Source organism: Lampris incognitus, chromosome 11, assembly GCF_029633865.1.
Source record: "Lampris incognitus isolate fLamInc1 chromosome 11, fLamInc1.hap2, whole genome shotgun sequence".
Taxonomy (NCBI): Eukaryota; Metazoa; Chordata; class Actinopteri; order Lampriformes; family Lampridae; genus Lampris; species Lampris incognitus.
The window spans coordinates 32669594-32683162 of record NC_079221.1 but is presented as its reverse complement, the minus strand read 5'-3'; the positions used below and the strand labels follow the sequence as shown (position 1 = coordinate 32683162).

Genomic DNA, 13569 nt, shown 5'->3' with positions numbered 1-13569 from the left:
TACTCTTACGACTCTTAGATATGCTTTCCTAGATATTCTTACCTTTACAATGTTGTTCTCTGTCCCTTAAATCAATAATGCAAATTCCTTGCATGTACAAACCTAGCTGGCCATCAGTAAAACTTGAACTTAATCATTTATCCAATGTTAATTCACTTGTCTATTCTAACTCCCTTATTAAAAACACACTGTACCCAGGCCATTTGTGCATCTCTCCTCTGGTTTTATAATCCAAAGCTATTTGATGTATATGATTATGAAATAGCAATTGTTTAGATAATGAAACAGTAATTAACTATCATTGGGATCTTGTTTCTTTATGGGACAGTTATATTTATGTCCCCAAGCGCTTCAGAGGGCCTGATCTGAACCTGTGCCCTAAAGCACAGGATGATCTCTGTACACTGCTGCAAAAGAAACAGACAATTTCTCGTTTCATTGCTGGTCATCTTAAACTTTGGTTTGTCAAGCCATCTTAGCAATAAAGCATGTTTACCTCTGCTGAATATAAGCACAACTTTGTCAATATCATGGTGGCCTAGTGGTAAGCATTGTTATCAGTTCTGTCTTCCTCCTGCTGTCCAAAGACATGCACATCAGGAGAACTGAGGACTCTAAATTGCCCACAGGTATGAAATGCCTGGTTTAGGTTTAATGTTTGGTGAAATTTAACTTTTGGTCTCTGGTCATGATCCAGCTACCACCAGTACAGCAGACCAAACCAGTCTTGACTCCACGCTGGATCATTCCTACAAATGCTGTGGGTAACCAAAATTTCTTGTGACTTGTCCATCTGTTTTGGTTATCATTTTTTTCTGCCTCATGCATACCTAATGCATAACCACCTGTCTGTTAGTTTTATCTGCCAGCTTTTTTTTTTATAGCCATAACATTTTTCTTGTTTTCTTGATTATTCATTAGAAGAACAGCGCTTCTGTTTTACCTAAGGCATTGAAGTGTGATAGCTCACATTTAGCTACACATTGACTAACTGCCCTTCTTTTCACCCCTCATTCAAATGCAGCCTCCTGGGGTCTTTACGAATGGCCTGATCGACCTCGACCCCTCTGCTAAGGTCAGCCCACTTCCTCCAGCAGATGGGGGGGCTGCTCTGGCCCCTGTCCATCCCCACCTCACTCAAAGCCATAACATCATCGCCACTAGGTAAAGATCCCTCACAAACACACATTTTTTGGCATCAGTTTTACAAGTAAGCATATTCATGTGGTCACTATTGCTGAATGAGTGGTTGTTATAATAATAATAATTATTATTATTATTATTAAAGACAATAACAATATCAAACTTACTCATTGAATTGAATACCATATTTCCCAGACAACAAGTCACACTGGAGTATAAGTCTCACTCAGCAAAAAACAAGTTGTTGCCAGGAAAAAAATAAATGTCGCTTCGGCGTATCAGTCGCATTTAGGTGGTACAGTATTTTCATGAGTCACAAGATTAAATAGTGCCATCTAGTGGCCTTAGTTGAAATGCAGCGTCGTCGTCCAACAAAATTACATTGTATAAGTCACATTGGAATGAATATGTCACAGGACCAGCTAGACAAGGAACAAAAAATACGGTACATTGATTGATACATTGATACATTGATTTAATACACACAATAAAAGAACAGATAAAATGACAAAGAATAAAATCAGGAAGGGGTAAGAATGAGCACATAAAACCTAGGCTTACAAAAAGGCCAGTCCATAGGAATGAGTTTTTAAGAGTGTTTAAAAAAAAAAAATTTTTTTTGGGAGCTCCATGGGAAGGTCATCCCAAAATCCAGGGCCTCTAAAAGTAAAGGCCTGGCCATCTTCTAGTCATGTAGCTGTACCTCAGGAGCACAGGTTAGAGAAGACTCCCTATGTGGGTCAGCCGGACATGTCTTGCCTGTCCTGTGTATCTTTGATTCCTACTCTGAGAAAAGTCCCATACAAATCTATTAATTCTGAAAGAGGAGAAAATAACAAACATGGCCCTCTTGCCTATACTATTTGAAAGCGCAATAGGTGGTGCTGTATTTACTTTATTGTGCTAATACCCAAAGGTATTTTAAGATCTCTTCCATCACCCTGTTGAAATTTCAGACTGTCTGAAAATGTTGATTCTGAACAAGTTTTGTGTGAGTCCAGTATTATAGTCCACACACCATTCCCAGCTCTGGGTATTTTGATTTAAGAAAGCAACACAATGAATAAATAGGTGTCAAGGTATGGAGGGAGATATCGTCAGAAACGTTCACATTAAATAGGCAAAGGGTTTGAGAAGATTCACCTACCATTGGAGAAATTCAAAAATTTTATTCCTCAACTTTTATACCCTCAACCAATAAAGACCATTTTTGGTTTAAGTATAATTGGAATTTCCAATCAACTTATTCACAACTTTATGATTTGCATGAAGAACCCTTGGTGGAGATGGAAACATAGCTATTATCTCAACTTCCCCTACGTCTATCCCGTTGTCCCTCAGCGCTGTGGGTCAGCAGCTGGCTTCGGAGGATGGAGCCAAACCCAGGGGCCTCCTGACCACTGAGCTCTGAGGACGAATGAGGAGCAGCCATCAACAGACCAGTTTCCCTTACACCTCCACTTTATACCTCCATCTTCTCCACACCTCACTCCAACATGTCTGAACCGACCAGAGAGCGTCTAGAGGAACATGAAACTGGAAAGGGACAACTTAACAGGCGCCCTCAACTGCCCCTTTAAATTCCACCACCGCAAATGGCCCACTCTGATTTCAACACAATGCCACTCACCAACATTTGACCACACTTTTTCACCCTTTGTGGAAAAACAAACCCTAAATCACAACTTAAATGTTACTACTAGGACCTATATGTTTTGGTCTGGTAGGACTGTTGAGTCTAGATTTTTTGTGCATTAACTAGTCTCTTCGTAGGTCTTGAAAAAGAGGCTGAAGGCTCTAATCTGTAGTTATGTCATAAGCTGACACTTTGTCGAGTTGCAAAATTAACAATGAGCTGGAGACTGACTTCTTGCAGGCAGTTGAAGAAAATGCACATCTATATTTTGAAGACATGGATACAAATTCTGCTTCAGAAGTTACGCTTAACACAACTTGTCGTTTGAGAGTTATGGTTCCAACAAGCACTCTGTAGGACAACGAAGTTGACCTACCAGTGTCTAACAAGTTAGCTCCAGAATTTGTCAAAGGACATTTGCATCCAGGTCATAATTTATCTCTCCTTTAATCCACGGATTGAACCATCCCAGATCATGAGAATAACACATTTTGGATCTTCGTCTGGATTTTTCCTATTTTAAATCTCAGCATTCCAGTGCACCTGTCAGTTTATACCTCCTCACACCCTGGCAGTGCAGTAAAACGACACCCCCAGTCACTCACAAATATTTACTACCAGCCCAATACAGTCTTAATACAACAGTCTAAATACCCCCAACTTTTCCCCCCTACATTTTTGCCAGAGGGTTGGGTCAGATGTGCTAAAAGTGTACAGCTCACAGCACACTAAAGCACTTTGGATAAAAGCCTCCATCTCAACAAATGGCATACAGACAGGCTTTCTGTGCTAATAATGCATTCCACTGTGTGTGTGTGTGTGTGTGTGTGTGTGTGTGTGTACACACATATATATATATATGTATACACACACACACACACACACACACGTACACACACCACCCTCTTCACTGAATTGCAGTGTCTTTACCAGAAACAGAGAAAAGTCCCCTTTCTCTTTCTTGTATTTATTTAACTGACACAATGCTATTTTACCATTGGTAATTCCCACCACTGGACGTCTGCTACTGTGAGCTTGTCTGTATAGCCACAGTGCACGCTGCTGTTCAGAGATGCTGGATCAACACTGGATAAAGGACCAAGAACCAATGCTGTTGAGGAAAGGTGACCGCAGTAAAAGTGACTCACGCTGCAACATGACTGCATTTGATAATAAACCTCGTGTTGGATGATATTGTATATTTTTGTAGTACACTACAGACTATTTTTACACTTTAAACATCCATACACAGCATATGTAATGCATATGTTGCTCCCTGTGAAACTAGGGCCTGATTGCAGACACTGGACATCAGTTTTTTTTTTTTTTGCATTTGTCTCGATCTCTGAGGAATCACTGGATTAGCTGAACACTGAATCTGTAACTGGATTTAAAAAATTTTTTTTTTAAAAACGGTGACAGTGGAGATGACTTAAACTTCTAATGACATCTTTACTCATGTTTTGACTTTCTTCCCACTCATTCTACTCTTTGAGCTTTCTCATCTTGAGCCTTTGAACACACTCAATTTAACTTTTGGTGTCTCTTCTAGTCTGACAGCATTTCAGTCTGTCTGTTTTATAAACCTCATCCTGTCCTGGTGGCGAAGGTGTCTGAGTCACGACATGTAGCATCCAAACATGTAGAGTTCTGAGCCATGGGTACAAAAGCAGATCTGTCTGTGTTGTAACCCTCTCCTTAACTCTCACCTGATGCCACCCACCACATTGGCAACAAGTTTGTACCTACCTGTAATCAAATTAAGGAATGCAAAACTGGACAAGAGGAAATGAGCTAAGATCAGGTGTAGATGAATTTGCAGTCACCCTTTCTCTTTACGTTAAGTGTTTGCTCCAGAATGCATGGGATGCTATGTGGGCAGGATTTCCACTTTTTGGGGTAATCTGATTGGATGATATGGCCCCACATAATCAGTCAATCCAGGGAAAGTAACTGAATTCATATTTGTGAGACATGTAGACCTTTGTAGTCCTGCACGCTGTAGTCACTACCTGCCTTATTGAGATGAATGTAATAGAACTGTCTCATCTGAAAATGCTGGAGATGCCAGTTATCGACCACTGTAATGCAAGATCACAATGATTTTTAAATCTGCTTTTGATTTTATCTCGATGGTGAACAATATGGTTTGCAACCACATGCTTGCATCCTAAGAGCTTGCTTTTGTGGGCATGATTTGGAGCCCAATTTTTGTTTTTTAATATTCTAGTTCTGAACATAAGCATGTGTACCCTCTTGAAGGCAAGGACTGGCACATTTTACAGCATGTCATGGTATCTGTCAAGTCCCACCATATCACAATCACTTTTCAAACTCTTCTCCTTGACCTTCAATACAACTCTGTGAAAAGAGGTGATGACTTTCCACCCCCCGTGGTGTTATCTGCATTATCGGTCTTCGATACTGGAAACCTCTTTCACACTGCGACTCTCTATCAATTTCGACTGTCTATTTATACTGTACCACCACCACCCAGTCTAATGTATGAAACTATGTATGACGTCTGAAGAAGTATTTTGAGCAGAATATTGTATTTCCAGTACTGTGATGTCAGCTGGCTGTACATGCGGTGTAGAAAATGTGACAGCACTGTTGCTGCTATACACTGAGGAAGGTTGTTGACGATTATATTGGCTATTCTTGTAAAGTTTTGAATGCAATTTTATATGATCTTTTATTATTTTCTGGAATACTTCACTCAGCTAAGCTTTGTTTATAAGTCCTTCTGTTTTGTAAACGCTACATAATGTCAAACTGATTTGCCTGTCAAGAACATAATCTGTGATTCGGGCTGGGTTTATGCAAGACCGGTTGAATGCTATCACAATGTGGACCAGATGTGGTCATTTTTACCACGTCAAACGGTGATCCGGCGATGGATGTGATGCATATCGATTACCTGAAAGTCGAAAGGCATTTCCCCTTCTTGTGTAAACCCAGCCTTGTCTTAGATCTGAAGCAAAGTAGGCTTATATTTCCTGTCCGACTTTTAGCGTTCAGTAACTGACTCAGCCGAGAGGGCTTTGTACTCAAAGTATTTAAAGTGCTGTAATCTGAGTTGTTTTATTAGTGTAACCATAACCCTTTTAAGGAAGTACTTATGTAACAAAGTGCATTTTATTCTATTCTTTTTTCTTTCTTTTTTTTTGCTGTAGCTCTCAAGGTTTTAATTTATTCCTATTTTTTGTAAGAGTTCCTGATACCTCTAGTAAGGGAAAACTCCCCATACAGCAGAATTCACATTCATTCCTGCGATGTTGGATATATTAGACAAGAAATCAAAATTTAGAGTAAAGAAAATAAAAAAAATTTAATCACAGCATTGTTGATAGGTATCAGGCCTACGTGACCTTTTCTGGTTTAGTGCAGCCGACCCTACTGTGGGCTGCTTAAATTGATGTAAAACCCAAGAAAATCGCTCAGTCTGTCTCTAAAGTGAGCTGAGCTTTTGTTTGTATCTAAATACCAAGTTTCAGAAAATGTCTCATGTTTACCACTCATGGGTCTTTGATATTTTTGCTCTGGTCTTGGGAAACACTCGGTTCACATGCAACGTAGGTTGTTGTCCAACATCACAAGAATACAGTACGAATTATGTTTTAGGTTGGATTTTTCCATGATCACTGTAGAACAAATGACAAGGTTAGCCAACGTCACATCGCAGACTTTTCTTATGCACATGTAGACTACTTCCCAGCATCAAGTAGAATGTATTCTATTAGACACTTTGTACAATCGCTGTAGCAAGTTGTAAAAGTAAAAAGTCTTGGGTAAAACTGTGTGTGCGCATGTTATTGTCTATGACCTGTATTTTACTGTAACTTTATATACTGTAATTTATTTCACTGTAACTTGGGGGGCACAAATTAGATGAAAATATACAAATTCCAATTTGGAGATTTCTTAATTGCCAACATGTGCCGCTTCCAGGGCACATTACATTACACTCATTTAGGTGACGCTTTTATCCAAAGCGACTTACAATAGGTGCATTGTTGTCCATTGTTAGAAAAATAATGTTTACAAAAGACTCATCAGTTCCGGTTATGTAACAGCATAACCATCACTCTTAAATACAAATTTCACTCCAATTTGACATGTCCAATTTGATTTTCTCCAAAGGTTCCGTCACTGCAAGACCCCTGCAGTGGTTGGGGAGGGGGTAGACCACATGTGTCTTCTGATATACATGGAGTAGCCAACTGGTTCTTTTCACCTGCCAGCTCCAGGTTTCTCCAGGGGAACGTATGGGGAGAGCTAGATTTGATTATAGAAGGAAATTTACATGTTTGCCATCCACAGCTGGCCTTCATCCCACTCCTGCCTTCCCATCACAGATCTTTGGAAACTTCAGAGCAAGCATTTGCTCCATTAGGAAAAGAATAACTCACTTCACATAGCTTTCTACTCATACTTCTCTATGCCACTGCTACTTCCCAGCCCTTCCCCTCTCCTACTGGGCAACGTAACCCCGCCTCAGCTAATGGCACCGACAGGCCGCAGTCAGCTACATTAGCCAAGAGTATTCTTCTGCAGCCTGCAAGACTACAAGTTACGCCCACTTGAAGGTGTATGACCCTCTGAGGGCATTCTTGTTGTTATCTGTTTCTCATTTTGGCATTCTTGTTCTCTTTTCCATCCATTCATTATCCAAGCCGCTTATCCGAATTGGGGTTGCAGGAAGCTGGAGCCGATCCCAGCAGTCATTGGGCGGCAGGCAGGGAGACACCCTGCCAATCCATTACAGGGCCATTTATTATTATTACTGCATTATTATATTTATTGATGTTGGATGGGTCGATGGATATTACATTTATGGACCGTTTGTGATGGTCTTGCGGCGTGTGCAGGGTGTCTTCCCACCTGCTGCCCAGTGACTGTTGGGATAGGCTCCAGCATCCCCGCGACCCTGAGTAAGGATAAGCGGTTTGGATAATGAATATTATATTTACGATGTTTTAGGTAAACTATATACTAATATAATATGTGTATAGCTAGCGGTTGTTTTTTTCTGGAAACCATCAATGGTGTAGATAAAAGTGTTCCACAAATGAAGAGTGGAATATTAAGATAGATGTAGGAAAAAAAACTTTTAATGCATTGGTAGCTGATGAGTACGCGATGCACGAAACAAGCTTGTACTGAAATGCATTTAAGTTATATATATATATATATATATATATATATATATATATATATATATATATATATATATATATATATGTATATGGTCTGGAGACAGTGGCACTGATGAAAAGACAGAAGGTGGAGCTGGAGGTGGCAGAGTTGAAGATGCTAAGATTTTCACTGGGAGTGACGAAGAAGGACAGGATTAGGAATGATTATATTAGAGGAACCGCTCAGGTTGGACGGTTTGGAGACAAAGCAAGAGAGGCAAGATTCAGATGGCTTGGACATGTGTGGAAGAGAGATGCTGGGTATATTGGGAGAAGGATGCTGAATATGGAGCTGCCAGGGAAGAGGAAAAGAGGGAAGCCAAAGAGGAGGTTTATGGATGTGGTGAGGGAAGACATGCAGGTGGCTGGTGTGACAGAGGAAGATGCAGAAGACAGGAAGAAATGGAAACGGATGATCCGCTGTGGCGACCCCTAATGGGAGCAGCCAAAAGTGGTAGTAGTGTCTATTATATTAATCATATAATATCTTAATCTAATATCTTAATATTCTGCTCCTCATTTGTTGAGCACTTTTATCTACACCATTGACGGTTTCCGGGGGGGGGGGGGCCGCTATATCAACACACATGCAGGAAAAAAAAGTTTTAATACATTGCAGTGTATTATTTAATACAACTACAATGTATTAAAACTTTTTTTTTCCTGCATATGTGTTGATATTTCGCTCCTCATTAGTTGAGCACTTATAACAACAGCATTGACGGTTTCGGAAAAAAAACGCTTTATATATATACACTGCTCAAAAAAATAAAGGGAACACCTAAAAACACAATATAGACCTCGATGAATAAAATATTTCAGCTGAAAATCTTTATTTATTAGACAGAGAAATGTGTTTAGAGCAAAATAACCTAAGAATGATCAATGGAAATCAAAATCATTAGCCCATTAAGGTCTGGATTCAGAATCATACTCAAAATCAAAGTGGAAAATGAGAACATAGGCTGATCCAACTTCTGTGGAAATTCTTCAAGACGATTCAAAATGAGGCTCAGTAGTGTGTGTGGCCTCCACGTGCCTGTATGCACTCCCTACAACGTCTGGGCATGCTCCTGATGAGACGACGGATGGTCTCCTGAGGGATCTCCTCCCAGACCTGGATCAGGGCATCGGTCAACTCCTGGACAGTCTGTGGTGCGACATCGCGTTGGCGGATGGTACGAGACATGATGTCCCAGAGGTGCTCGATTGGATTCAGGTCTGGGGAACGTGCAGGCCAGTCCATAGCATCAATGCCCTCGACATACAGGAACTGCTGACACACTCTGGCCACATGAGGACGAGCATTGTCATGCATGAGCAGGAACCCAGGGCCCACTGCACCAGCATATGGTCTGACAATGGGTCTGAGGATCTCATCCCGGTACCTAATGGCAGTCATGGTACCTCTGGCTAGCACGTAGAGGTCTGTGCGGCCCTCCAAGGATATGCCTCCCCAGACCATCACTGACCCACCGCCAAACCGGTCATGCTGGAGGATGTTGCAGGCAGCAGAACGTTCTCCACAGCGTCTCCAGACTCTCTCACGTCTGTCACATGTGTTCAGTGTGAACCTACTCTCATCTGTGAAGAGCACAGGGCGCCAATGGCGAATCTGCCAACCAAGACGTTCTCTGGCAAAGGTCAATCGGGCTGCACGGTGTTGGGCTGTGAGCACAGGCCCCAATTGTGGACGTCGGGCCCTCATACCATCCTCATGCATTCTGTTTCTCACTGTTTGAGCAGAAACCTGCACATTAGTGGCCTGTTGAAGGTCGTTTTGTAGGGCTCCGGCAGTGCTCCTCCTGTTCCTCCTTGCACAAAGGACCAGATAGCGGTCCTGCTGCGGGGTTGTTGTCCTCCTGCGGCCCCCTCCACGTCTCCTGGTGTACTGGCCTGTCTCCTGGTACCTCCTCCATGCTCTGGACACTGTGCTGGGAGACACATCAAATCTTCTTGTCACAGCACGCATTGATGTGCCATCCTGGATGAGCTGCACTACCTGAGCAACTTCTGTAGGTTGCAGATACCGCCTCATGCCACCTCTAGTGGTAAGGGCACTAGCAAAATGAAAAACTAACCAAAGATTGGCCAGAAAAGATGAGGACAGGCAAATGGTCTGTGGCCACCACCTGCAAATCCATTCCTTTTATAGGGGTTGTCTTGCAAATTGTCTAATTTAAACCTGGTGGAAATTAGACAATTTACCAACAGGTGAAATTGATTCACAAATCAGTGTTGCTTCCTAACTGGACAGGTTGATATCTCAAAAGTGTGATTGACTTGGAGCTAAATCGCATTGCTTATGTGTTCCCTTTATTTTTTTGAGCAGTGTATATATATATATATATATATATATATATATATATATATATATATATATATATACAATCGTAGAACAAAATAACGGTGATTCTTATGTGAATCGATTCCCCAGCCCTAGGCCACGGCACATATTAGCTAAATCGTGGTTAAATCTGTCACTGGATTATGCTTGCAGAAACGCAAACATGATTTTAATTTCAACTTTGATGGTTAATGTGTTTTTTAAGACCAAAACCTACAGCTGCCACCCACAAACCTTTTGCTCTGCCCTCGCTGCAGTGTAAGAAGCGGCAAGCCAGCATGTCCAAGTTGGGTGCACATATAGTAGCTCACAGGATGTGAGTGAGTGACTTTCACCTAATAGCTCAGAGGCACTTTGCATCTAAAAAGATGGGAGGAGGGCAGAAGGAAAGATGCTGACTTTATTGTCAAGCCAGCAGAGAACTGTGCTTTCCTTCAGAAAGGATTCCTCTGTCAGTATCCTCCAGAAACATGTGCATTTGAGAGCCTGGGTACGGATTGCAGGGTCGTCATCTTGGAGCAGCACAAAGATGAAGATCATGCGAAAAATATCCTCGGGTAGCTGTGAACATAAAACATGAATCACAACAAAATCAGTAGGCTCAATAATAGGCATCCATCATAATCTTGGAACAAGGTCACAGTGTCAGAGGCAAAGGACCACTCTTTATTTGCATGTCCTTTGTATTTGTGTCCTGTAGATCGCATATATGCAGTTACTGTCACATCTCTGATTAAAATACAGTATGTAAGAAGTGGCAAGCCGGCATGTCTGTGTGGAGCGCCCCTATAACTGTGGTCCTGAGCGAGTGAGTTTCACCTATGGCTCCTAGAGGTGTATCACATCTTAAAACTGAAGGAAATCAAATCTAGATACATGCCTGCAAAATGCCAATGACCATTCCCTTTGGAGAGGACTCGACTCTGCATGACTCCTCTGCCTCGCATGGGTTTGAGAGGAAAGGTTCCTTTACATCAAGGAAGTAAGATGCATATTAGCTAGCAGTTTAGTACATGTTAAGTACAACAATGGTGATTACTTTAGACCAAGTTTTTTGGGCCTGTAAAAATTTGGCCCTAATTCTTACCATGGTGACCTCATCATATTTCCTCCTCCTAGGGATGCAGAAAATAGAGTCCAGACTTCCCCTGGCCATGTGTATTCCCTGCTTGGTAAAGTTGGCAAACCTCCAGCTATGGCTGTAGTAGTAAATTTAAAAAAAATCTAATTTACCTTGCTGTCCCATATTACTGCTAATAGTATCTTGCATTTATCTTGACTTTAAGAGACTGATACCCTTCAATCTCAAGTTTCTTTATCAAAATTGTGCACCTCCATTTCCTTAAGCAAGGCATGACATGCTGAAGAATTGAACAGAGTACAATACATTTACAGTTCAAGTTAAGTTTATTTGGAGGCCCAACTCACTATTTCCAGTCTGAAAAGGCTTCACAGGCCCACAAGTTTACATCAAACAAAACAGGATGACAACCCCTGACTGCCGGTCGACCCAGCTGCTGTCTGTGAGGCTGGCCTGAAGAGCAGCCTTCGTAGAACGATGAAACCGCTCACACAAACCATTGCCTTGCGGGTTGTACGCCCTGGTGCGGTGGAGCTTCACCCCAGGCCTTCAGCAACTGCAGTCCAGAGCTCAGATGTGAACTGTGGGCCCTGGTCAGAAGTGAGGTCAGACGGCGTGCCAAACTGGGCCACCCAGGACCCGATGAATGCCTGGGCCACCTCGGCGGACGTGGTGGATGACAGCGGAATAGCCTCTGGCCACCTGGTGGTCCTGTCCACCATGGTGAGGAGGTGGGTGAAACCATGGGAGGAGGGAAGGGGTACCACTAGGTCCACGTTGACATGGTTGAAATGCCTCCTGGGCACCAAGAACAGTGCCAGGGGGGTCTTGGTGTGGCGGTGGGCCTTGGAGCGCTGACACGCCACGCAAGTGCCTGCCCAGTCCTTGACATCCTTTCTGAGGCCGTGCCACACGAACTTGGCCTCCACTAATTTTGTTGACGCCTTCACGCCTGGGTGTGAAAGGCCATGGATGGTGTCAAAAACCTGCCGCCACCAGCCAGTGGGCACCATGGGCCGGGGCTGACCTGCGGATGTCACAGAAGTGTGGCCTCAGCATCGTTGAACACAACATCCTTTCCGGTGTCAAGCGGTCTGGTAGGCCTACACTTCCATGTCGGCAGCCTGGTCTGCAGCCCATGGCGGCATAGTCGAGTTCCAAGTAGAAGGCCACTGCCCAGGTGAGACTGCCAGTGATGTACCGGATGTGCGTGGTGAACTACGAGATTTAAGAGGGCTGGCGCCCAGACAATGGCTTGGTGGCTTTGACCATGACAAACATCAGTGGCTTGTGGCCCACAAACACAGAGAACCGGAAGCAGCAGATGACGAGAAACAGGCCAAAGGTGCCGTACTTCTCTCACTGCTGCGCAGCTGGTGGCTGAAAAAAGCGAGTGGCTGCCAGGCTCCACCCACCCACTTTTCATACACCGCCCCCACGGCATAATATGAGGCCTCTGTCGTGAGTGCTACGGGGGCAGTTGGTGATGGGTGCACCAACAAGGCGGCGCAGCCAGCGTAGCCTTAGCATCCTCAAACACCTGGTTTCTCTCCTCCAACCAGTCCACTGGGCCCTTGGGGTCCTTACCCCTCAGCCCCTCATACAGCGGGTGCATGAGATGAGCCGCCTGGAGAATGAACCGGTTGTAAAATGTCACCATGCCCAGAAACTCCTGCAGGGACTTCATCTTGTTCGGGTGTGGGAATCTGGCAATGGCATCCACCTTTTTGGGGAGGGGGGTTGCTCTGTCCTTTGTAACCCGGTGCCTGAGGACGTCGATGGCTGGCAGGCCCAACTGGAGCTTTGCTGGGTTGATGATGAGCCCATGCTGGCTGAGCTGCTCGAACAGCTGCCGGAGGTGGACCAGGTGCTCCGCCGTGGACGTACTAGCCATAAGACTGTAGTCCAGGTAAACAAACAGGAACAGCATATCCCGCAGCACAGAGTCCATGAGCTGCTGAAAGGTCTGCGCAGGCCCCTTGAGCCCAAACGGCATCCTCAGGAACTCAAACGGTCTGATTACTGCCATCTTTGGCACATCCTGTGGTGCAGACTGGCACCTGGGGGTATCTGCGCACGAGGTCCACCTTGGAGAAGATGACCATCCCCGCCAAGTAGACGGAGAAGTCCTGGATGAGCGGGATGGGGTAGCAGTCTGGCGTCA

The 13569-nt window shown here is 43.6% G+C and overlaps 1 protein-coding gene across 1 annotated transcript in view; it reads left to right on the top strand.

Moving 5' to 3' along the window:
* epb41l5 (erythrocyte membrane protein band 4.1 like 5) overlaps positions 1 to 3508 on the top strand; it is a 73878-nt gene extending 70370 nt beyond the window's left edge. The window contains exons 24-26 of the mRNA XM_056288997.1: positions 698 to 760; positions 1025 to 1164; positions 2485 to 3508. Of these exons, the coding sequence (XP_056144972.1) occupies positions 698 to 760; positions 1025 to 1164; positions 2485 to 2554 (273 nt within the window). The 3' untranslated portion in view covers positions 2555 to 3508. The remainder of the gene's footprint in view (positions 1 to 697; positions 761 to 1024; positions 1165 to 2484) is intronic.
* The last annotated feature ends 10061 nt before the right edge of the window (positions 3509 to 13569 follow it).